General features: G+C 38.1%; 1 protein-coding gene across 3 annotated transcripts in view; it reads right to left on the bottom strand.

The window, feature by feature from the left end:
• KIAA0825 (KIAA0825 ortholog) overlaps nt 1-24,576 on the bottom strand; it is a 407,113-nt gene that overhangs the window by 82,027 nt on the left and 300,510 nt on the right. The window contains exon 21 of one of the 3 annotated variants that reach the window (XM_044265508.1): nt 23,041-23,094. The exons of the other annotated variants lie outside the window; for them this stretch is intronic. Coding sequence (XP_044121443.1) covers nt 23,061-23,094 — 34 coding nt within the window. The 3' untranslated portion in view covers nt 23,041-23,060. Of the gene's footprint in view, nt 1-23,040; nt 23,095-24,576 lie in introns of those variants that run through there. 3 annotated transcript variants of the gene reach the window in all.

The raw sequence follows: 24,576 nt of genomic DNA, 5'->3' as shown, positions 1-24,576 counted from the left end.
GCTTTGGCCAAGGCTCTATAACCTGTTGCAGTTCTGAATGGTGGCATGGACCCAGGCCTCTCCCCCAGTAAGGCCTAACAACTCACCACTTGCTATAATGCAGAATGTGGTAGCAAGTGGGTGTGAGGCTGCAGACGCCATGCCAGGGATGGGGGTCACTGCTGACCAGTGGGAAGGCTCAGATGCAGTGTGGGTTCGCCTCTAAGGAGGCCCATGGTTGCAGGCCTGACGGCACCACTTAGCACGTTACATGAAAGGCCCTGTGCTAGGTGTGTTGCCCTCTCTTAAATAAATTCTGCAGGGGGCACCTGGGTGGCTCAGTTGCTTAAAGCCTCTGCCTTCAGCTCACGTCATGATCTCAGGGTCCTGGGATCGAGCCCCGCTTCAGACTCTCTGCTCAGCAGGGAGCCTGCTTCCTCCTCTCTCTCTCTCTGCCTGTCTCTCTGCCTGCTTGTGATGTCTGTCTGTCAAATAAATAAATTAAAAAAATAATAATAATAAATTCTGCAGGAGTTACAGAGATGTTTGTAAGATCTCTGCAGTACTTCCTGAAGCTGCAATTTCAGTACGCCACAAACCACTGAAATTGCCATTTTTCTAGGTCAAAAAGTGGTTGATTATCAGTGATTTCATGTGACTTGACCTAACTGTTAATTGGTCATACAGATTTCGTAGCACGGTGTAACTGTGGGAGAAAACAAGGATTCAAATGTGAACACTAAATGCCCTTTATTTATTTTTCCCAAGGAAACCCTTTTGGGTTAAAATAGAAGGCAAATTCCTTTTAGCTGCAATTAGTATTTGTGGAATATCTAATCACACGGCGCTGTTAAGTATACACAATACACAGAAGAGACCAACAATACCCTTGAGAAATTTATCATCTGTATGTGAGGATTTGGCTAAATATAGAATAAAAACAGCATTTCCATTTTCCACACTGCAGACAGAAAAGGCTATAGTGTATAAAGTGCAACTAATCTTTCATCAACTATACTGATGCCAGTACCACAGCTACCCAGAAATATCAATTACTGGCTTTATTTTTAACGCATGCCTGCCCTCCCATCTCCAATGAATACACTCCCACCACCCAGCCATTCCCCCCTACACACAGTCTATTAGTTTTCTTTCCAGGATTGGCTAGATAATTTGCAGGAATAACACAAGATCCTTGTTAAAAAATTATTAAGAATTTCAAGATGGTGACAGGACAGCATTAAACTAAGCCCTTCTAAGCATGGGACCCAGTGTCACTACCCAGGCTGTGTACCCATTAAGCAATCTTGCTGCTTTGTGTTTTTTACATATGGCTATGCCTGGCTCATTCTACCCCAGAACTTTAGCACTTGATACTCTCTCTGCTTGAAATGCTTTTCTCTTGGCTAAGGTCTCGGCAAAATCTGCTCCCTCCTCAAAGAAGTTTTTGATGACAACTCTGTCTAAAGAAACTCCTTTTTATGTCATTTTCTGAATATTACTTTGCTGTCTTTCCACTGCTTCCCTGTCATTTTCTTGCTAATTTACTTATTGATTTATTTATTGTCTTGTTTCCCTCCACTGGGATATAAACTCCACAAGAGAAGTGACTTTATATCTTGTTCGCTTACTCTCATTTGTATGACTCCTCATACAGTACTTGGTACATAGTTGGTGTCCACTAAATATGTTTTTGATGAATAAATAAATTATTTATAAAATATTTCTAATTTATAAAAAAGCTTCACTGGTCTTCAAGTATTTATGTGTTCCAACAGACTTAGCTAATCCACATGCATGAATCCAAACACAAGAATGAACCAAAGAATGAAATTCAAAACTCCAGCTAATGTAATGCATCAAAAGTGGAACACTCAGTTATGATTACTAAGTGGTTTATCTTTACAAATCATACTACATTCGAAAGGTAAACCAGCTATTAGAGTTAAATCTGCTATAGATCTCATATCTTAAAATCGTTTAGGTAAAAGTGAAAAGTAGACAATTAAAATGTTGAAAGGGGGCACCTGGGTGGCTCAGTCAGTTAAGTGTTCAACTCCTGGTTTCCACTCAGGTTGTGACCTCGGGGTAGTGAGATTGAGCCCCACAGTGGCCTCTGTGCTCTGTGTGGAGTCTGCTTAAGATTCTCCCCTTCTCCTGCTTCTTCTGCCCCTCCCCCAGCTCCACTCATGCACACCCTCTCTCTCTCTCTCTAAAATAAATAAATAAATCTTTTAAAAAGTGTTGACAGAAAATGTCTCATAGAATAAATTCTAAGAAAATATGGTAATTTTTTACTGCAACTGTGCTTGTTGGTAATAGGATATAATTAAGTCATTATTAAACACTTTATTAGAAAGCTGAATGCAGCCATAATTTTTTCACAAAGCCAATATTCAATCTAGAGTAGCTAAATAACAACAAAAAAAATTGAAAGAATTATAAAAGGTCATAAAAACTAGGACACTGACCCCTGGCAAGAATCATGATCCAGAAAATAACCTTAGTTGAATTAACTGGGAGCTCATGTTAGATTATAAATCCTCTTGTAACCTATTTATTTAATGATCTTTTCTGAATTTAAGGGTCAAAGATAGTGACCCTCCCTAAGTCCTGACTTGACTTTCCATGGTCCAAACGGTTCTGCCTAGAGTTGGTCACTGCATTCAACTCATCCTTTTTGGTGATTTTATCTTTTCCAACCATAATCAGAAATGAACAAAACAATTTATAAGCACTGACTGTTGAAGACATTCCTACATATCCAACGAGATATGCAGTGCAAGCTAAATAGGAGAGCATTTGCAATTTAAAATATAATTTTCCATAATGAAAATGTAAAGCAGTCATTCTGTTTTATTCAGTATGGCAGGTTAGGAATCCCCGTGAAGCTACATTGAAGCAAAGAGTAGATTAATAATTTAATTTGGTTCAGAACTATGCAACAGGGCACCACAACCTTTTATTCTGTAACCAGCTGCTGACCCTAATATGAATGAACCCATTAGACATCTCTATTTAATTGTTGGGTGACCCATCTAAAACTCACTAGGAATTTTCATTTTAAACAATACTCAACAGTCTGAAAGGATCCTAGTTATCCCCCTGGTGGAGGTGGTTGATTTGATAGAGGCACACAAAGGAGTTCAGCAAACAGGGGGAAGAAACTGCAAGATCATTTTAGACTGTTGTGTAAAAGAACATCTTAATATAATGAGCCTTTTTTCAGTGTCCCTTGGCGGAGCATCAGCCCTCTCAGATAACCCCACACAAAGCAAATACCATCCGTCTGAAGTTACATTTGCTCCTTGTTATCACAACTTATGCCACTTAATTCATTATTCAACGAATTCACTTTCTTGTTTATTAGATGCAAGGTAGCCGCTTATCCCTAAAGGCCATGTATGCAAAAGACTGCTTGTAATCCTGTCACTTCAAACCTCTCTAGGCTTTTACATTGCTTCAGGAATTAGGAGGAAAGAAGCAAACAATTTAGATTTATTCCTGATGATATTAAATCTGTACATGATGAAAGAAATAAGAAAGAAATGCTAACCTGAAATTTGTTGATTTGGAGAGTGGCTTCAGATGCTATCTTTACGTGTAAAAGTTAGTATATTCACTCACTTCCCATAATAAACACCCTGAATTATTCTTCCTACATTAAAGAGGAATAAATTAAATGCATTTGTGTGTGTGTGTGTGGTACAAGTTTCCTGCAAAAAAAAAAAAAAAAAAAGGTAATATAGCTCATAAACTTCATTTCAAAGATGCAGGCCAGCTCAATTCACGTGTGAAAACATATTAAACATGCTTCCAAGTCTGAAACCTGATGTGTCAAGGCTTTGGGGCACCATTCTTCAAATGTATTTAAGGTTGGATTAAAAAATGCTTTCAAAATGGTTTTCAATTTTTTCAGTATGGGTACTTAAGATTCCTTTTGGTTGTCAATAAAAAGATGTGAAAAGCATATTCTGAAAACTGTAAGACACTAACTGAACTCTTCACACAATACAGTATAATGGTCAGAGATATTTCAATTTGATTCAGTAATCTAATGCTATTAGAATCATTAAAATGTCAACGAATTACTGAATTAAGCAACTTTCACTGCACTCTTAGCACAATTAATATTGCATAAAATTATCCGCATAATTATACACAATATGTTTACATAAAACAACCCGGAAAAAGCTACAAATCAGAGGCTGAGTGTAAAATATTTTAAGCTGTATGCTGAAGTCTTCTAAATATGGAAATCTAAGTGCCTGTTTCGGTATTGGTGCCTGACGTAACTGAAGACAGTTCTAAATTTCATGCTTTACTTACTTAAATGCTAAATAACTCTATACTTATTTTTTTAAATTCTCATAAATAAATATATGAAATACATCTAGACTGAATGTATTTTGAACCTGAGTACATTATTCGCCAAACTAAGAGCCACCTACTTTCTTCAATTAATTTGCATTTATGAGGTAACTACTAGAGATTCAACATTAGTTCATCAACAAAAGCCACAGAGAACATTTTAATGCAGCACAGCCTATACCGATATGCCTAGGACAAAAGACTCGACATCTCTAGAAAAGCGGAGCCATTTACAAGGAACCTCATTTTGTGAATAGAGTTGTGACTAGCAAAATAATGTGTAAAGAATTACCTGCTACTATTCTAAGGAAGGAAATACTGTCGAAAACTCACATAAGCTAGCAACTGTGGCTATTATTGTAATTCCTGCCATTCTTTCAAATACAGCTCATATTAATAGAGTGATGCACAAATTGATTTACCTGAATAATTAACCTTTACTATAGCATAACTACCTGAAGTACAGATTAATGTTTTCTATTCAGCTTAAGACATAAACCTACCAGAGAAATCACACTCATTAAATATACTGCAAAAATCAATTGTTTCCTGCCATTCTGAGGAATTAATATCAACAATTAAGTTGCGCATTATTTTTACAAGCCTGTATCCATCCGTCTGTGCCAATTAGACAAAAACGGCAAAACAGAGCAAAATGAAATTAACAAAGAATGCTAATAAAACACAACTTTTCTGTTGATGGCTTAGATATCTAACTTTATTCATTATCGTACAACTCTTGGTTTTTTACATGTGGGAGATTTAAAAAGTCACCCAGTGATTTTTTATAGTGCAACCGTATGCTAGATAAAGATATTTAAGCTGTCAGTATAAACTGCTTCTGTTTTCATTTTGCATTTAATTTCAATGCCAGACTCAAGGCATAAATTTTTCATCACCTGCAATGCTATGAATAAAAGATTAAAAAAAGAACTGAGAAGAAATTCTAACACACGCAGTGCATGCGGCACATTGTGCAGACGCAGTATTCAGAACTAGATGTTTAATTTCCATCCCCCCCCCTTTTTTTTTTACATCAGGAACATTATTATTTGAGTTAATATATCATGGAGCTAATTTCCCAGTATTTTAGCTTTGCAGAATTCAAGTTTACCTACTTTGGGCCAAACAGGCCATTCATTCCACTTGAAACCTGAAGTAGACGCCCTAAGATTTACATGCTACTTTGTTAGCACTGCAGGATTCTATTACTCTCATATTTCTGGAAAGGGAATATTTCAACATCATATATTTTTGTTTTATTCCATGAAATAGCACATACATTAACCTTGCCTGAAAGTTCAAAGAACTAAGAATTACTAAAATGGTCCCACCTAATATCAGGTCCTCATTAAGGTTGGCTTCGTGTTCTCAAACCGAAAGATATAATCAATCCCAAGAGGTAAAGTTATGAGCTCAGTGTTGAGGCATTTTTTATTTAGTACTTAGAACTGTTTCCTGTAGCACAATGCATCTTCGCTGTCACTTTATTAGCCTCTAAAGGACTCGCAGACCAAGACAATTTCTAATTCCCACCAACAGACTCTTAGTGAGCAAGATATGCACAAGAGCCCTTCCTAATCTCATCAGGAGGGCCTTGGGTTTATTAGCCTTGTCAATCTGAAACTCCACTTTCTTAGGCCAGCCAAGAGCCTCCTGAAGACTCCCGGCCTGTCAGGGACATCAAGGGTCAGTCCTTCGGATGTTAGTGGCATCTAATAATGTCTGGCTTATTGTCTTCGGCTCTAATTACTCAAGCTAGTTTTTTATGGTTATTGAAATTAAGTCTAGGAAAAGCTTTGGAAAAAATAAGCCAAGCCATGTTCTGATACATTATTATCAATGTGGTATCCAATTAGCTCAGTTGGTTAGCTGATAGTGCTAATGAGACCTAGGTCGTTGGTTCAATTCCAGGGGGGCCAGTTAGCATTACTTTGTTCTATGGTCACAGATGGATACCTCATCTTACCCAGCTGTCTTAAGAGCTGCTGCTCACCAAAATAACCAAATGAGAGAGTATGAATGGATCAGCACAAATCCATCCCTACAACTAGGCTCTAGAGGGCATCGGTATCATCTTTTGTGACCACCGTACAAAAATTAGTATTTTAATATAAAACCACTTTTTTCCATATTGTTTATTACTGCAAAGCAAGCACTTGAGACCTTCAAAATCATTTCATGAGCTATAATTAGACTTCACAACATCTCTATGACTTTGGCAAGTTTAATTAAGCTTACTTTACAGATGACAAAGCCCAGAGTGAGAGGTTAAGTCACTTGTCGGGGGTCACATAAAGTGTCAGGGGCACTTCTTGGATTGGAATCCCTGTCTTCTGTATCTCATTCCATCGTGGTACCCAAGAGACCGCTCCACCTCTATGGAAACAGCCTGAAGTCACAGTAATATGTCACTATATTATCCCATTATTTTTCATTATGCTAGAAGACAGAAGCTTAGTAAGAAGGTCTAGGGAGTCAGGGATTACAGATATATCTCCCTTTAAGCAACATAAATGTATGGAAATTTGGGTTTGTTGAACAGATAAATTAGAGGGTGTCATGTATCACTTTAGTCTCTGCTACCTCATACTGTTATTAATCACTTTTTTTTTTTTTTTGCATGCTCTAACTTCCCAACTAGATAGCATGCACAGGGAGTAGACCAGGTCTAACACAGCTCTTTGAATCCGTAGCAGGAATTAAGAGATATTTATTCATGACAATGGCATTTGATTGGAGGAGGAGAGTATGACTTCATATCCTATGGGAATGGCAAAATAGGAGGTGAGAAAACCTTCATGATGGTGGGCAGGATTTTTCCTCCTGGGCCTCTACAATTAGAGCAATTCTAGTTTAATGTATTATGGGCAAACCTAACATATATCCTGGATACCAAGCCTGGAGAGGACCTATAGAGACAAAGCACTAAAGAGAAATGTTTGCAAAGAGTAGAATGCTTCAACAGCAGGGTTGAAGAGGCAGCTTGATGCAGCTATGGGAGGGAGCAGCGCAACAGGACCCCGTCAATGAGAAAATGACTCTGAGAAAATTACTTGCTCAGTATTAAAGAAGAGAAAAAAACAAAACAAAACAAAACACAGGAAGGTGAAGTGAGGAAGGACAGTAAACACATTTTTCATTTTATAAAATGATTACTCCTAAGAAGTTTTAAAAAGTATATTCTTCTCATGCCTGAAGTGATTCTTTTTTTGAGAATGCTCACACATGCATGAGTTGGGGTGAGGGGAGAGGGAGAGAGAGAATCCCAAGCAGGCTCATGCCCAGTGGGGAGCCTCAAGTGGGGCTCTACCTCACTACTCTGAGATGATGACCTGAGCTGAAATCAGAAGTCTGAGGTTTAATTGACTGAGCCACCCAGGTGCCCCCACGAAGTGATCTTATTTAAAAGTTATTTTTTAGAAAGTTTCAGAAATTAAAGTAGGCCTATAAAGATATTTCCCCCTCCAGTAACTGATCTAGATTTGATTCTTTTAGTAAAGGATCGAGTCAAGAAGTCTTGGGGTTGCTTTGTTAAAGGAAGAGCCATTTGAGAAATAGGTCTTAACATCCATGTACTCCAAGAAGGAAATGGCAGACAGCACCAAACTGAGGTATAATATACATGTTCCCTGGACATGGGCCAATCCAAGTTTTTTCATTTTAATAGTCACCTCCTTCCTGTTCATTAAATCTCTATCATTAAATCTCTGGGTATTGGAATTCTTTAAACAGCCTTCTCTAGCCTATGGTCTGATCACTAACTCCTGTAGTGGTTAGTAGTCACTCTCTTTAAAAAAAAAAAAAATCCTGTACAAAATTATTAGAAAATATAAATTCATTGCTCAATTGTGTTAAAAACTAGAAAAAATTAAAATCATTTAGGGCTTATTCTCAGGTGAAATATGGCACTCACTTTCATGCTACACAGATTTACAGAATAATTACATGGTCAATATAGTTCAATTTTCATCTTCTGACTTTTAAAATAGTATTAATGAATTAGTGCTTTATACCATCAGAGCTTTGATGATAATTTACCCACTTTAATGTATGAGAAAATGTACTGAGCACCAGTATTTCAGGGATGGTTTCTTCCCACCAGATTAGTGTTTATTAACCTATGAGGCTTCCAGGGTCCATGAACCTCCTGAAAGTATATGCAAATTTTTGAGGTATATGCATATGTTGCCTGTTTCTAGGCAAAGAGCTCTTCTTAGAACTTCAAAGCAGTTCCTGTATCAAAAAAAAAAAGAGTATGAACCGCTACCCTACTCTTCAGCTTGTGTTTGCTTTTAAGAATAGTCATCTTTGTAATAAAAAGTTATCTATATATATATATATATATATAGTTCAATTTAAATGCTTTATGAATTAGTGGCATACTCAATGAAAAAAATGCTATATTTTATTTCTAACAAGGGAAAAGAAAGAGACACAAATGGCAGCTACAAAAGTTTACACTATTTCCATACTGAAGCAGTGGGAGAGATTAATAGAGATAGTGAGAGAAATGCCTTTCCTTAAGATATTTAGGTGTGATTCTTCCTAGGAAGTCAAGCACTAGATGAGAAATCCTGGGGTCCTTTCCAGGTTTGTGATCTCTTTACTAGGTGCCTCTAGATGATGATGTGAAATAACTATTTTTATTCATTGTCAATCAAACACATCACTTCACACACACGCTATGCTTAGCCAACCTGTCTTTTAAAACAGGAAACCTATTTTTAAACCCAAATATCCCAATCAGACGCACAAACACTGACACAGGATGAGATGATCAAGCATTTGCTCTATGTACATTTGTGCCATTTTTGTTCCTGTTTTTGTTTTGTACTCCTAATTGCCTTAAATCCAAAAGGCTGGATTTGACGAAAGTCAGATGTTTCTCAGTGCATCTCAGGTGACTGAAAAATGACAGATTCTCAGTCCCCATTCCAGGTTTATGCAAACATAATTGCTTGGGAAGGGCGCCGGGAATGTATAGCTTAACAGGTAATCCAGGTGACTCATGACCATACAAGTTTGGGAAATCTGGATCAGGAATTCTTAGCCCGTTAAGATTTTTGGATTCGGGCTAGTTGGTATGTGGTTCCTTTCTTTTGGAGAACTTCCATGTATTATATAACTCCCTCAAATCAATTTCACCTGGAGGCTGGGAGAATACATTTCCAATCATGAAATGAATTGTTGGTGAAAATGCAACACAACATTGCAGGAGTTAATTCAAAATTCTATTGTCAGGAAAGTAAGGGAATGGGAACATGTGTGTGATATTAAAAATGACAGCTTTCTTTATCCTCCTTTAAAAATCAGTACTGATTTCAGAAGGCATTGATAAGCACAGGATCAGCATATTTTTTTAGTCATGCTCTTGGGGAAACATTAATTTAATATGCTCTTCTGGACAACTGGTTCTTTTAGGATCTCACAAAAAAAAAAAAAGCTTTTAATTCAAAAAGGGAACGGCAGGGTATTGGTGGAAAATTGTAAAAGGTTTATGAGGTTTTGTTTTGTTTTTTTCCCCTTGATTAACAAAATTGAGAGCCAAGACACCTTCTGTTTCTAATCATGTTTCTATTAACTTGGACTTTTTTTTTTCCCTCCAACCTGAAAGTGTGGGGTGAAATCTTATACTTAGTTCTATGAAGGCAGTTGCCAATATCATAATGCAATTACATTTGGCAGCTTGGAGAACAGATCTGTGACCAAAAACATTGTTAACAATGGACATTTTTGCCTGGGGTTATGTTTTTTTTCCAGTAATAACATAGCATATTTAAAATAATGTAAGCTTATATATAATACAAATACAGGAACAAATGCAAGATAATTACACGTCTACTGGCAAATAGCAGTGTTTCCCAAACAACTGTATATGATTTCAGGTGTAGATCAGTGACCACTGATTGTAACTAAGCTACAGAACAATATCAAAAGTGTGAGAGGTGACCTAATAGAAGATAGCTTTCTTAAGTTTCTAAAAGTAATGCCCAGAAAATACGGATATATTTCCAGGTTTTTCTTCCTGCTAGAAATGCTACAGAACGGTTGTTACTGTGTAACAATGGACTACTTTATTATAAATACAAGGCCATACTCAATCGGTAGCTCCATGCTGGCTGGTGCGTGATATAGGTCACTCCATTATTATTTAAGGTAAAAATTGCCAAATTGTCCCTTTAAATTCAGCTGCCCTTTTTAGTAACGTATGTAGATATACTTTTCCCATTTGGTCAACTCCAGGGAGGAACTCTAAATTTCATTATGGAGCTACGTGATTTTCATTGGGGTGTATGTGGACATTTTTAAATGGAATTCCTACAGATAAAGAATGGATTCTTGGAGTTTCTTCTAAACTTAATGTGCTGACATGTTTAAATTATTATAATTGGACTAGCTTTTGATTTCAGACTATCATCTTACAATCATTTTATCTGTAACAGAAGCTTGGCTCTGCTGTTTCTTCATGATAATTTTGTTGTGCCCCCAATTCAAGATTCATTCTTTTAATATATCAAAAGTGATCATCTTCTCAATTAAGTATTTGCAAGTCTGTAGGCAACTGATTAATAAGGTGAATTTAGAATGCCCTCAGGAGGATGTGAAATCACGCATGAAACACACAATGTGTTTTGTAGCATTACTGTTAGAAAAATCACCTACGTTTCAGTGTGACTTAAAATGTTGTCCAGTGCTTTCCATGTTGATCTCCACTAGTATTCCCATTGATAATATATCAGCAAACTAATGACCCAGTGTTTGAAACTGCTGAACATGACTTGCTTGAAGCTTCTATTACACAATAAATTATTTTAAACACACCTTTTGGGTAGTTCATTTACTTAAATGACCCCTAAACCTTGGGGATAATTAAGAATAAAGTTTTATGTAAGTGTCATTTTTAATGGTTTCCTGGTACCTTTCTTCTGTTGTTGTCTCATTTAGGCTGTCTTTAAAATCTATCAGATATATATATATTATCATGTATAATTATTCTAAGCACAGGCATTATTAGTATTTTCATACTTATAATTATTCATTTCAAGTCACTCAACATGCTATTAATGGGTCATAAAGTTAGATATCCAATTTGTTCTTGTGACTTATAATTAATTTAAACAGAAGTTCAACATAAAGTATTTTGAAGTTTATAAAAATTATTTCTTGTGTTACATGCATGTCCATAGATATAAAACTCAAAGATTTTTTTTTCTTTCATAATATACTATAATACGGTTACAAGTGCATTGAAATTCATCTTGTTAGAATGGTAGTAATATATCCCACCAGGACTACTGTTCCTAGTAGCAATTTAAAATAATTATTGTGAGACTTGATGCTAGACATCAGGTTTGCAATAGAATTACAATGAGGGAAGTGTATTAGAGACAAAACATTGCTGGAAGAAAACTTCATAATGGCGCAATTTGGAACTAAGCCTCAATTTTACAGTAATAGATTCTCTTTATGATGGCACAAAGGAGTGAATGCACTTAGCAAATTTAAATCTATTATTAGTCACACTTTGTGGATTGCAGTGCAAAAGGAGAAAAGAAATTAGCTTTTTAAGTATGTTCTTATATAAAACAGGTTCTAGTAAGAACAGTCTTATATAAAATCTCCTTGTTACAGTTCAGAAGCACTGTCAGTCTTCATAACAGCAGGGAGTTGTCCGGGTTTAAAAGACTTTCCAAAAGAGTTCTGGGGGTCTCTAATTTCAAATTATAAAAGTTTCTGAAGTCAGGCAACATTCAACATCAGTACATTTCTTATTTACAGAAATTCAGTATAGGACAAGAGAGATGGAGTTAATTTGGTCTCTGCTGCTTACTGCGCTCTCTCTCCTTGAATGAAGAGGTGTCTGGAGTTCACACTGGTACTACACCTACTTTTAACATGATTTTGATTACAGTAGGAGAACGCCACAGCATTAAGCTGCTATGATCTGGCACTCATCTGTGTAAAAGGAGTTTCAATTGTCAATTTTGCAAAAGAAACCAACAGTAAGAATTCAGTAGGTATTTTTAGTGTAAAACCAAAACACTAAAGATCTAAGCTTCCATTTTCAAGTTGAGTAAAATGTAATATTTTTGTCTTAATTATGATCCATTTTTCCTACCCCATCTTAAAATAAGGCTGAATAGAATATTTGTTAAGAGCATAATTTAGATTTAAACTAACAAATAATGTATCTGTTATTGACTGGATATATAGGGATGAAACTATAATCCTTAAGAAATATTAAACAAAATTTCTATCTGAGATGTTTCACTCAAGTATTTATCTGTAAAGAGGAGTGGAATCACCTGGCTGAATTGGGAAAGATTCACCATACATACAAATTAATGTTGTTAGATGGATGGGATAAGAAAGCGAGGACAAAAAAAAGAACGGCCACCTGTAAAATCAAGTTCTGCACAGCCTAAATAGGGCAGATATAAATAAAATACAGTAATGTAAGGGAATTACTTTAAAAAAAGCCTTTTCTCATAAACTATCCACATTCACTGCACATATTAACACTTAATTTTTTTTTTAATGATTTCATTTTCCTTCTGTAGCTGGCTTTGTTGAGGAATAGGCTCAGCCAACATTCGATTCAACTCTAAAATATACGCTCTTTTCCCTTCACTTCGAAGACCTCACCCTCTTCTGGTTTCCTCCCTACTTCCCGGTCTCCAGTATGTTTTCGGAGCTCAGGACTGCGCTTGGTCTCTCTCTCCACATGCTGGGTAGTGGCACCCATTCCCTGGGCTGCAGGCAGCATGAATATGCTGATGACCCCAACCTATCTCTCTACTGACCTCCGGACCCTGCGAACCATCCAGCTAAGGAGTATCCATCTATTTTCACATATTCTGTGCAGGCATCTCAAACTCCATGTGCTTCAAACTGAGTTTGCATCTACTCTCTCTGTGCAATCACATACATTCTGTCCCAGGTATATTCTCCATCTCAGGGAAACATCTAGCCAGCTGCCCAAGCCAGAAACCGGTGTATCATCCCAGAAATGTATCCCTTCCATCGCCCATGTCCAACCAGTCTCTTAGTTCACAGGCTTTTACCTCCTATTTCACAAACTTTCTATATCCATCTATTCCCCCTGCATTCTCTGTGATACGGAAGAAAGATTATTCCACAACAAAAAATGATAGGAGAAATGATTGATAAATTAGATAAAAAATTTTAACATCAACTCAGGAAAAAAAATCCAAATAAAATAAAAGATAAATCACAACTCAGAAAAATATTTGAAACACATATAGCAAAGAATTCATGTTGCTAATCAATAACAAATTCTTGTAAATAAGTATCTAGAAGAAATACGGGCAGAGGAGAGAAACAGCCAGTTTACATAAAAGTAAAATGAGTTTTAAGACTCTGAAAAGATGGGGCACCTGGGTGGCTCAGTGGGTTAAATCCTCTGACTTCGGCTCAGGTCATGGTCCCATGGTCCCATGGTCCCAGGGTCCTGGAATTGAGCCCCGCATCGGGCACTCTGCTCAGCAGGGAGCCCGCTTCCCTTCTTCTCTCTCTGCCTGCCTCTCCGCCTACTTGTGATCTCTGTCTGTCAAATAAATAAATAAAATCTTTTAAAAAAATTTTTTTAAAAATATAGAAAAAAAAAGAATCTGAAAAGATTCTTTTTTTTTTTTTAAAGATTTAATTTATTTATTTGACAGAGAGAAATCACAAGTAAACGGAGAGGCAGGCATAGAGAGAGAGAGAGGGAAGCGGGCTCCCTGCTGAGCAGAGAGCCCGATGCGGGACTCGATCCCAGGACCCTGAGATCATGACCTGAGCAGCGGCTTAACCCACTGAGCCACCCAGGCGCCCCAGAATCTGAAAAGATTCTTAACCTTACTCATTGTAAAGGGGAGGGACATCAAAACTAGGTATCGTTTTCTACCTACCAGAATATGAAAATTTAAAAATTGGAGCATGTGGGGAAAATGAGTTCTATCTTACACTATCGATGGGTATGTAAATTAGATAAACAAACAAGGATGCTTGCTGAAGAAATCTTTACCATAAGAAAAATGGAAAATAATATAAATATTAATTGGGTTTTGGCTAAATGGTTTATGGAAACCCCTATTCTGGAATCTTATGTTCTAGTATAAAAGAGTAAGATGGATCTTCATGAAGTCATAAGAAAAAAATCTTCATGTTATCAGGTGGAAAAAGATAAAAACAGTTGTACAATGTGCTCTTACTTCTATAAAAAATGGACACACTCATGTAAAAGATGTATATGCATAGATAGAAGTTCTCTGAAAAACTAAGCCATGTTCACAGTGATTGCCTTTGTGGAGCACTTTGATACTGAGACATGTGCTGCTTTTTCAATAATTAGAAACAGCTAGCTATAAAAATTACACATACTACCATGCCATTCTCACCTTTAAAATTTTTTATGGCTTCTAACTACTCTTAGGATAATGTTTGAGTTCTTTAACAAAGCTTATGCAATATCCAAGACACAGCCTCAGCCTCATAGAGACCCATCCTCTCTCCATTCCCCTCCTGCAAACTCCACTTCCAGCCATAATGAACATCTTCAGCTCCTCAAACATACCCAGAACCATTCTTTTTCTGCATGATTCACCTTTTCCTGGCCAACTCCTCATGCTTCAAAACTCAGTTTCCAAGTCCCTTCCACGAGGAAGCCTTCTCTGACCTTCATATCCTTTTCTTACAACACTTAATGCTTAACTCCATGTTTTTTCCTACACCTATACCCCAAGCTCCATGAGGGCTGGTACCATGTTTCCCTTGTCCTGAACTATAACCCCAGCAATTAATATAGTGTCTGGATAAACAGATATATGTGAACAGAAAAAATTGAGACATCTGACTGATTTTTAAGTCTGACCAATCTTTAGTAGGAGTAAAACAAGAGGTAAAGGATGTGCTGAAAGTGGGTATTTGGGGTGCAAAAAACTCTTAATATTCATAAGGATGACAAGCATAGTAATAAAAGCAGAAGAATATTTAACAACTGATCAAGGGGTAAAAATATTAAAAGGTGCAGAATATGGGAATGAACCTTGTGAGAAAAGATGAGTAAGAGTAGATTTCTTGGTGAATGTGAAACATTAACTTGACATAACAATGGTGGAAATAGGGACAAAGGGCTCCTAAAAGAAGCCAAGAACGTAAGCACCCAGAGGGGCTGTGGAGATGTCCTTTCCCAATGAAGCTGCTTTGTTTCTGCCCTGAGGGAGACTCTGCGTTCTGTGTTCCCTACAGCTTTAAGGCGACTCCAAGTCAGACCCAGGCTAGAGTTTCTCTGCTCTCCAGAAATGGGTACAGTGAGAGGGGAGGAGCTTCCCAGCAGCCCTGCAGCCCCTGGGGACAAAAACACTGTTGCTGCGCCCTACACAGTGCTCAAATCTGTGCCACCTCCTGGAGAATTTTGCTGAGCTCTAGGCCATCTAGCTGCTTCAGAAATCTTGAGGGGGGACATAAAAAACGAGATACCCAGCAGAGAAAATAGGAAAACCCTTCTCTTTCTCATTCAGCTGCAGCAAAACTAATGACAGCTGGCTCACTGTTGCCCTCAACTGTAGTACTGGAGCCCTCAAAGACTTTTTTCTGCCATATGGTCATGTCTGCCCTCTTCACTCCACTTTCAATCGAATCTCAACCTCCATCACTTCTCTGGAGAACCTGACTTCTCACTTCATTCCTCCCCACTCAGTACCCAGTTTCTCTTCACATCTGCCAGAATAGGATTCCTGTGCTTGGCGCTATCTCTTCCCACCCTGTGTGTTTTCTCCATCAGTGATTCTTTGCTCCCATCAGTTGTACACTAATGACGCCCCAGTTTATGTTTTAGTCCTGACCTTTCTCCTGAGTGTCCAGTAGGAAACTCAGTATGTCCCCAAACCAGCTTGTTTCCTTTCCCGAAGACCTTTCCCTCCAGGATGTCTCGTCTTGACGATGCCACTTCCCTGCTCTGAGTGGATCAAGTTACAAAGCACTGCATGATCTTTTGCTTCTCCACAATCACTTAACATATTTTACTAATTCTTCTTTCAAAGATTTCCCAAACTGTTGGCTCTTTTTTCATGCCTGCTGCACTGCAGGGATTCCAGTCCTCAGTATCTCTGGCCTAGTCTTTAATTGTTTTCTAGTCTACATTTGCTCCATCCCTAGACCATTCTCTGACCTACCAGGATAGCTCATCAGAGTCTCCAGGAGAAGCCTCCAAAGGCTGACCAGAGTAGAGTGTAGTTGGTGTTGCTATCTGAAGCCAACTGAAAGTTGCAGTCTTATTTTCCGTGTTTCCTACCTTCTCACCATAATGAAAAGCTCTCCATTTTTTTTTTTTGGAGCACTGGGTGTGGTGAAAAAATAATGAATACTGTTTTTCTGAAAATAAATAAATTGAAAAAAAAACCAGAATAGGTTTAAAATATTAAAAAAAAAAGAAGTTTCAGGAAATAGAGGAGAGAAATGCTTATGGTCTGGTGAAAATCAGAAGTTCTGGACTTTAACATTTAAAAAAGCAAATGTAGAGAAGACATGGAAACAAATGAGACTTATTGACCAATGGAGGAATGAGAAGAGTGTGACCAATCTTACCTTGGGGTTAGTAAAACCCCACTTAGGATGTAATTATCTATGTCTGTCTGTTACAAGTCAGATTTATATTTTAAACCTGTTTGCACATGTTTGTATAGTTTTTATTGTGAAATTAAAAGTCACAGTTCTGACAGATTAAAAAAAAAAAAAAAAGCTCTCCATTTTTAAACAGTGCCAAGTTTTCCCACATCTCTGCCCTTTGCCAATTCAATTTCCTCCCCCCAGCATGTGCTTTCCCCTGTTTCTAGCTGGCCAACTCCTCTGTTTCCATTCAGTATCCCAAGTCATCTCTTACATGCAATTTTTTTCTCTTTGCCCCCAAGATAAATTAATTGACTGCTCATCTGCATTCTGGTAAGACATTAAACACACATAATATGTTAGGACCACCTGTTTATGGGCAAAGCACAAATCTGGTTCAATGCTTACACTAGAAGTTCTTGGCCTCCTTCGGAGCCTAATACAGTGTCTGGCACATGGTGGTCATGTAATTCATGCGGACTGTATTGAATGAGCGAATAGATAATATCCTATGCCTTTGTTTTTCTACATCCAAGTTAACTTCATCAGATTGACAGTCAAAGAACTTTGAAATTGCTAATTTCCACCCTGGTATCATTTCTTTATTTTTTAAGCCTCAGAAAAAGGGCTCTGTGTCTTATGCAGGTCATAAATATCCCTTATTTGCAATTATATCCATTTCTGAACCTTTGCTTATACTATTTCCCCTGCTTGGGAAGAGTTCTACATGTATAAAGTTTCTAAGCACATGTCTCTCTTCGACTAATAAACTCTCTAGAACTCTGCATTTCATGCTCACTGTGTACTAGTTTTACATTTCCTTAGATACACATCATACATGATTCTTCATACACACCAGGTATATTTTATTTTAGAAATTGAATGATATGCAATTGCCAATATTCAAATTTTTTGACCTATAAAAATAATGGCTGCAGGGACGCCTGGGTGGCGCAGTTGGTTAAACGACTGCCTCCGGCTCAGGGCGTGATCCTGGAGTCCTGGGATCGAGTCCCACATCAGGCTCCCAGCTCCATGGGGAGTCTGCTTCGCTCTCTGACCTTCTCCTCGCTCATTCTCTCTCTCACCGTCTCTCTCTCTCAAATAAATAAAATAAAATCTTTAAAAAAAAAAAAAAAGAGTCTGTCTTTTAAAAAAAAAAATAATGGCTGCATATGGTTTAACTCATTAAAAACTTTTTTTAAAAGATTATTTATTTATTTATTTGACTCAGAGAGATCACAAGTAGGCAGAGAGGCAGGCAGAGAGAGAGAGAGAGAGAGGAGGAAGCAGGCTCCCTGCCGAGCAGAGAGTGGATGTGGAACTCAATCCCAGGACCCTGAGATCATGATCTGAGGCGAAGGCAGAGGCTTAACCCACTGAGCCAGCCAGGCACCCTCATTGAAAACTTTCTAAAGGCAGGTTTCCATGTCAAAATTTTTTTCCTAGGTAAGAGGTTCTCAAACTGAGGTCTGCGGGCCCCTCTGAATTTCCAAAATCTTGTTCAAACTCTAGTGGCGATCATTGCATTCTTCGCTGTCACTCAGCTGTATTAAAACAAAAAGTCATTCTAACTTAGGGGCTGCCCTTGATAAGCCAGTGAAAATCATTTCTTTTATTGAAACTTGACTCTCGTGTGTTCATCTTTTTAATAATCTGCATGATGAAATGAGAAGTGCAGATAAAGCTACTTCCACTATATACAGTAGTACAATGGTTGTTTGGAGACAAAGCACTTAACATGGCTCAGTTGAAGGTTGAACTCACCACTTTTGTCTTAGAATACCATTTTCAGGGGTGCCTGGGTGGCTCGGTGTGTTAAAACCTCTGCCTTCGGCTCAGGTCATGATCTCAGGGTCCTGGGATCGAGTCCCGCATCGGGCTCTCTGCTCAGCAGGGAGCCTGCTTCCCCTTCCCTCTCTGTCTGCCTCTCTGCCTGCTTGTGATCTCTGTCAAATAAATAAATAAATAAAATCTTTAAAGAAAAAAAAAAGAATACCATTTTCACTTAAAAGAACAAGTGACAGGTATCTAGTACATATTTTCTCAAGAATGAACAAAGTGGGGTGGTCATTTCAAGGAAAGCAACTGACAGTTACTATTGCCAATGGCAAAATTCAAACATTAAAGCAAAATCAGAATTTTGGAAAACTTGTATTTACCACCATATACTTGATAGCTTTCCTATATTTAAAGATTTTTCTAAGAGATCATGGTGATATTAACAATTATAAGTTTTTGATATTGTGTATTGTGTGTATCAACATCTGAAGATCTAAATAACTAAGTGGGCCAATATTTTTCACATGAGCAGTACATGAAGTTACTAAATGTCATATAGTAAAAGATGTATTTGAAGCGCAAGATACAGTTTGAGATTCCATGTTGCAACCAACCTTTAAGCTCACCACTTGTTGAGTTTTGGTGTACTATCAAAATGAAGTAGTAATAAAAATATTCCTAATATCTGTGTGAGGCCAGATTCCTTTCCATATACTTCAACCCAAGCAATATATCAAAACACATTCTATGAGGAAGCAGAAACAAGAATCCAGCTGTATTAAGCCAAACATTAAAGACATTTGCAAAAATGTAAAGCAATGTCACTCTTACTGCTAATGTTTTTGTTTTGAAAATATAGTTATTTTCCCCAAAAAAGTTATTTATGTTCATATATAATTGACTTATTGTCATTTTCAAGTAGACTAAGAAATACTTTTAAAAATTCCCAGTTTTAATTTCTAACAAAGTAAGTATTGTCAGAAATAACACACATAAGCAAAAGCTTCTTGAGTCTGCAGTCATTTTTAGGAATGTCAAAGGGTCCTGAGATGAAAAATATGAGAACCTTTGCAGTAGATGCTCAATAAATGTATGGTGAGTTAGTGATTCAGTGAAGCAGTACAGAGGAAACACAGACAGTTGTGATTATCTAAGCCCAGTTTTTGATAAGGGGTTTACTCTTGCAGGCTGCCTCAGAGAGTTGGCTATTAACCTACCCAGTCACCACAATGAGAACTAAATGAGGATTAAATCCTACTCAGTTTCAGAAAACAATGAGGTTTTCTGTCAGAGACAAGTTAACCAAAGCTTGGTTTTACACGGAGCAAGATTAACTATCGTTTAAAAAGTCCAACTAAACAGAGGATTCACAGAGTAAATGCCTCCCTCACCTTGCAGTGGTTCCAAATATCAGCCGAGGTCTTTAAAAACAACCCTTGAACTTCCCTTAAATTGCTTTAGAAAATGTGCATTAGGAATACTACTACATGGTCTGTTTCCTAGGAGGCTGGATCACCAACCGCACAATATTGGCAAGTAGCCAGTCTACTAGCATTGAAGCTGTCCTGTCACAACACAACTCCTCTGGGCGGGATGGGTGTGGGGAGTGGATGGCCGTGGAGTAGTCAAGCAGCTGCTGCCTGCTGAAGTGAAGTGGGGCAACCACAAGGGGAGGGGGCAGGAGCAACACTTCAAAGGAACACTCAATTACAATGTCAAAAACATGTGGCAAAGTTGTTGACTGCCAAGAACCCACAGCAGCCGACAGACTGGCCTGCTATGCCACAAATAGAAACAGGGTGGCTCTTTTTGAGCAAAGGCATTGGGCCAAATGCGACTCAGAGGCAAATAGCAGCTGCAGCCCCCTATCAAAGGAGAATCTTTATAATATATTCTATGAGAAAAGGATTGTTGGTCATGCTCTGCCTGTGTATTCAGCCACACCTGCACAGAGAGATGTCAGGAGCCCAGTCTTGAAAAATGAAGCACTCTGAGGAATAAATGGCACACAATTTCCCAATAAGCATCTTTTTTTCCTGAGCCCTCCCTTCACATTTTATTCATTTTTCCCTCTCGTGGCATAAACTGTTTTCAGCCTGGCATTCTAGTTATAGTTGAGCAAATCAGATTCTTCCCTATCTAGTGGAAACTTCCTGACGACCAGTCATTTACACTGTTAAGCCCATCGCACTATGATATATACATAGTAGATGCTCAGTAAATACAAGTTGAATAAACACAGTCTAAAATTAGCTAAGCAGCTTCATTAATATTGCAAAACTACCAAAAACCTCCCATCGTATCTTGATTCCTTCTATTTGTTCCTCCAGCAAGTATTTATTGAGCCTCTACCACATGAAAGGTAATACGCTAGATGATATTGGCTGTGGCAACATGAAATCGACATGGATATTTCTAAGTCTCCATAGTTAAGTAGTCCAAATTAGTCTCTTTACTGAGAACTAAAGACATAATGCACGCTTGGTTGTTCTTGACCATCAACATCACTATGTCTATGGAAAAAGAGAGGTAAAAACCAGGATCAAATTCACAAAAGATATATGCAAGGAGAGAAAAGTTAGTCTTACTTTGCTGTAATTCCAAGGATGACTAGGATGTTATCCCTATAAAATAGTTATAGTTGATATAGAATAGAAAAGATGTGCCCAAGAAACATGGTGTGCACATTTAATGAGCCATTTTGACTCCATAACTAGGAGCAACACAGTTCAACTGAGAAAAAGCCTACTTTGGAATGTATAAGAACTTACAATCTTCATGTACTATATAGGGAATAAAAAGAACAATTTTCAGGTGGTAAGATTAGCTCACATTGGCATATATAACAGAATAAGGTTGTAGAGTTTATCGTTATGAGATGATTGAAAACTAACTCTCTCTCTCTCTCTCTCTCTCTCCTTTCGCAATTGTTGGATGACCCTTCAAGACCCTCTCAGTCATAGGACTATCAGTGAAAAGAATGTAACAGGGTTTATGGGTAATATGTCAATTTAATCAGTTTAACTAAAAATAGAAATAATTATTGATATTGCCATAGCATCACCTGAATTTAGATTATTAGGTACATAATATTCCAGGCACTGAACTAGTTAATACATCACTAGATGTAGAGGCAAGGTCTCCCTCTTTAAGGGGCTTAACAGAATACAGTGTTGTGGCGCCTGGGTGGCTCAGTCGATTAAGCCTGACCTTTGGCTCAGGTCATGATCTCAGGGTCCTGGGATTGAGCCCTGCTTCAGTTCAGGTTCCCTGCTTAGTGGGGAGTCTGCTTCTTCCTCTCCCTCCACTCCTCCCCTTGCTTTCTCTCTGAAATAAATAAAATCTTAAAAAAAAAAAAAAAAAAGAACATGGAGTATCATATAAGTGATTCCAGTATTTAGGAGTATAATATGATGGTCACAATGAGGCTGATGTGATTTGGTTCTTTGCATTCTAGGTCCAGAAAGTCCAACTCAAACCATCTGAAGGACAGCTAAGATAATAGTAGCAATAGATACTCAAAGATCAATAAGAGGCCATTCTCCTGATTTCAGTTTAGCTTCCTTCGAGTTTCTTCATTTTTAGACAATTCCTTCCTTGCAGAAAGAAAGGGGCTCAAGTATTGTACATGTTGTACAACTGAAGAGAAATCAGAGCCTTAGAATATAGTATTATTGGGCCTGATTAAGATCGTGTGGATCATGTGCCCAATTCTGACCAATCCTGGAAGCTAGGGGGATCAAATGCCCTAATTGGCTCAGTCTGATGCTTACTCACCTTTCCCTGAGGCATACAGGTGTGGAAGGAGTGATTCCCCCAAGCAGAGACTGTTCTCTCACAAGAGGGAAGAAGACTGTTCTCTTCCCCCAAGCAGAGACTGTTATCTCACAAAGGAGGGAGTGACCTGGACTGCTAAGGCAACCAATGTGCACTGCCATGGAATACACATGCTTGTCAACATATTCAAGAAATAGTCTTTGAGAACACTGGAGATAATGCACTGACCTAAGCATTTCTCAAGGTTAGAAAGATGTGGACAGAAAGCTTATCATCTAGAAAGGGGGGCAGGAAGATATACAGATAAAACAAAGGAAGAACTCCTTTGTACTTTGGAGAATTGTTGGAACAGAGTTAATTTCCCATTGGAGAAACCAGGAAAACCCCCAAACGAAGTAGCCTTTGAAATGAAAGCTATAAAGTAGGCTGTAGCTTGACCAAAGACAACCTCACCATAACCTCAAGTACAGCGGTTTCTCCTTACTCTGGAATGACCTTTGAATATCCATTATTATCTTGTTCTAAAAACTCTTTCTTCAAGAGATGACAACAATTTCCAACTGGGGTTTCCTGTGGAAAGAATAGGATTCCCATCACTAACAGTGCCTACCTTAACCTCAGGGCCCAGCACTGACTTGATACTCAGACCATCTTGGGCAAATGAACGGATGAATGAATATTTGAATGAACACATACGATGGCAACATGTTAACGGGTAATAGATGAGATTCCTGCGGTCATGTAACATCAATATAAAAGACATCACTAAACCTTGCCTACAACAAGTTGCTTCTCCACAGGTTCCCACGGAGCCACCTCGCTCCCCCAGCTAACCCTCGGAGGCTCATCAGTGCCATCATTTACACGGCTCACATTGTGTGTAATGAAATCCAACCTGGCATCCACCACACCTTCAGTCTTTCAGCATAAAACAAAGTGCAGCTTCCCCCACAGAGCATCGTGATTAAACAAATTAACTATGGCGCTGCCTGCAAATACACACACTGGAGTGCAGGAAATGAACAGATACAATGGCCAAGTCTGTATTTAATTTTAATTAAATTTCATTCTGTAGCTCAATTAATCCACATCTCCAAATGTCAGCAGGACTTAGGCAAATGGAATGACATCTGCTGTACCGCACAGGACTATAAAACCTTCACCGCATGCGAGGTCTCTGGAAGCACACCAGGAAAAATGAAATATCTTTATTAAGTGTGTAGTAACATATAGAAGTCTAACTCAGGGTCTAATGAAAGAACATAAACTAGCGAAGCACGTGAGTGGTTACGGTGGTGCCAAGAGTTGCTCAATATCCTGCCTAGTGTTATTTATTGTTATAAAATTGCATTTGGCTTTAGAGCTGTTTCCTTTCGTATTTACTTAGTGGACTTCCCAGTTGTCCAGGTTGGTGTGTGTGTGTGTGTGTGTGTGTGTGTGTGTGTAAGGGACACAGATTTCTTTCCTGAGGAAAGGGAATCAGTGGAGTATGAGTGATCTTTCTACATAGATTATGGAAAAGACCCATTTGCTCTGCAAGGCCATTTGTTATAGGAAGCCAGAGTTGTGGCAGGAAGAGTGTGAGGTCTGACAAGCTTCGATTAAAATTTTTGTTCTGCCACTTACCGTATCAGATTGGAAGGCTGGCGGGGGGGAAGCAACACCCAAACATTATTAATCGGTGAGACTGTTCTCAGCTTGACAATGACTGGTTTTGGGAAATGTTTGTGTAGTGTTAGAAAATGTCAATGTGATCACTCTTGTTGGATGATAAGAGAGAGATAAACCTTAATAAAATAGATGTTTAGTATTTTGTGCCAGACACTGTGCTGGAGCTGGAAACACAACAGTAACTAAGATGGTCCCTTCCCTGGCGAAGAGAGAGGAACAAGTAAAAAATAATCAAAATATAATGTGACAATATTATTGTCAAGGAGAGATGCCCAAAATAATTAGGCGAGACCTGGAGAAGGGCCAGACGTCTGGGGCTGGGCCCTTGTCTCCTGTGCAATGGCTCTGGAGGATAAATGCGGTTTGAGAAGATAAACAGTG

The sequence above is a fragment of the Neovison vison genome, chromosome 1 (assembly GCF_020171115.1).
Source record: "Neovison vison isolate M4711 chromosome 1, ASM_NN_V1, whole genome shotgun sequence".
Lineage (NCBI taxonomy): Eukaryota > Metazoa > Chordata > Mammalia > Carnivora > Mustelidae > Neogale > Neogale vison.
The sequence above is the reverse complement of the archived record's forward strand: the minus strand, read 5'-3'. Positions and strand labels throughout refer to the sequence as shown.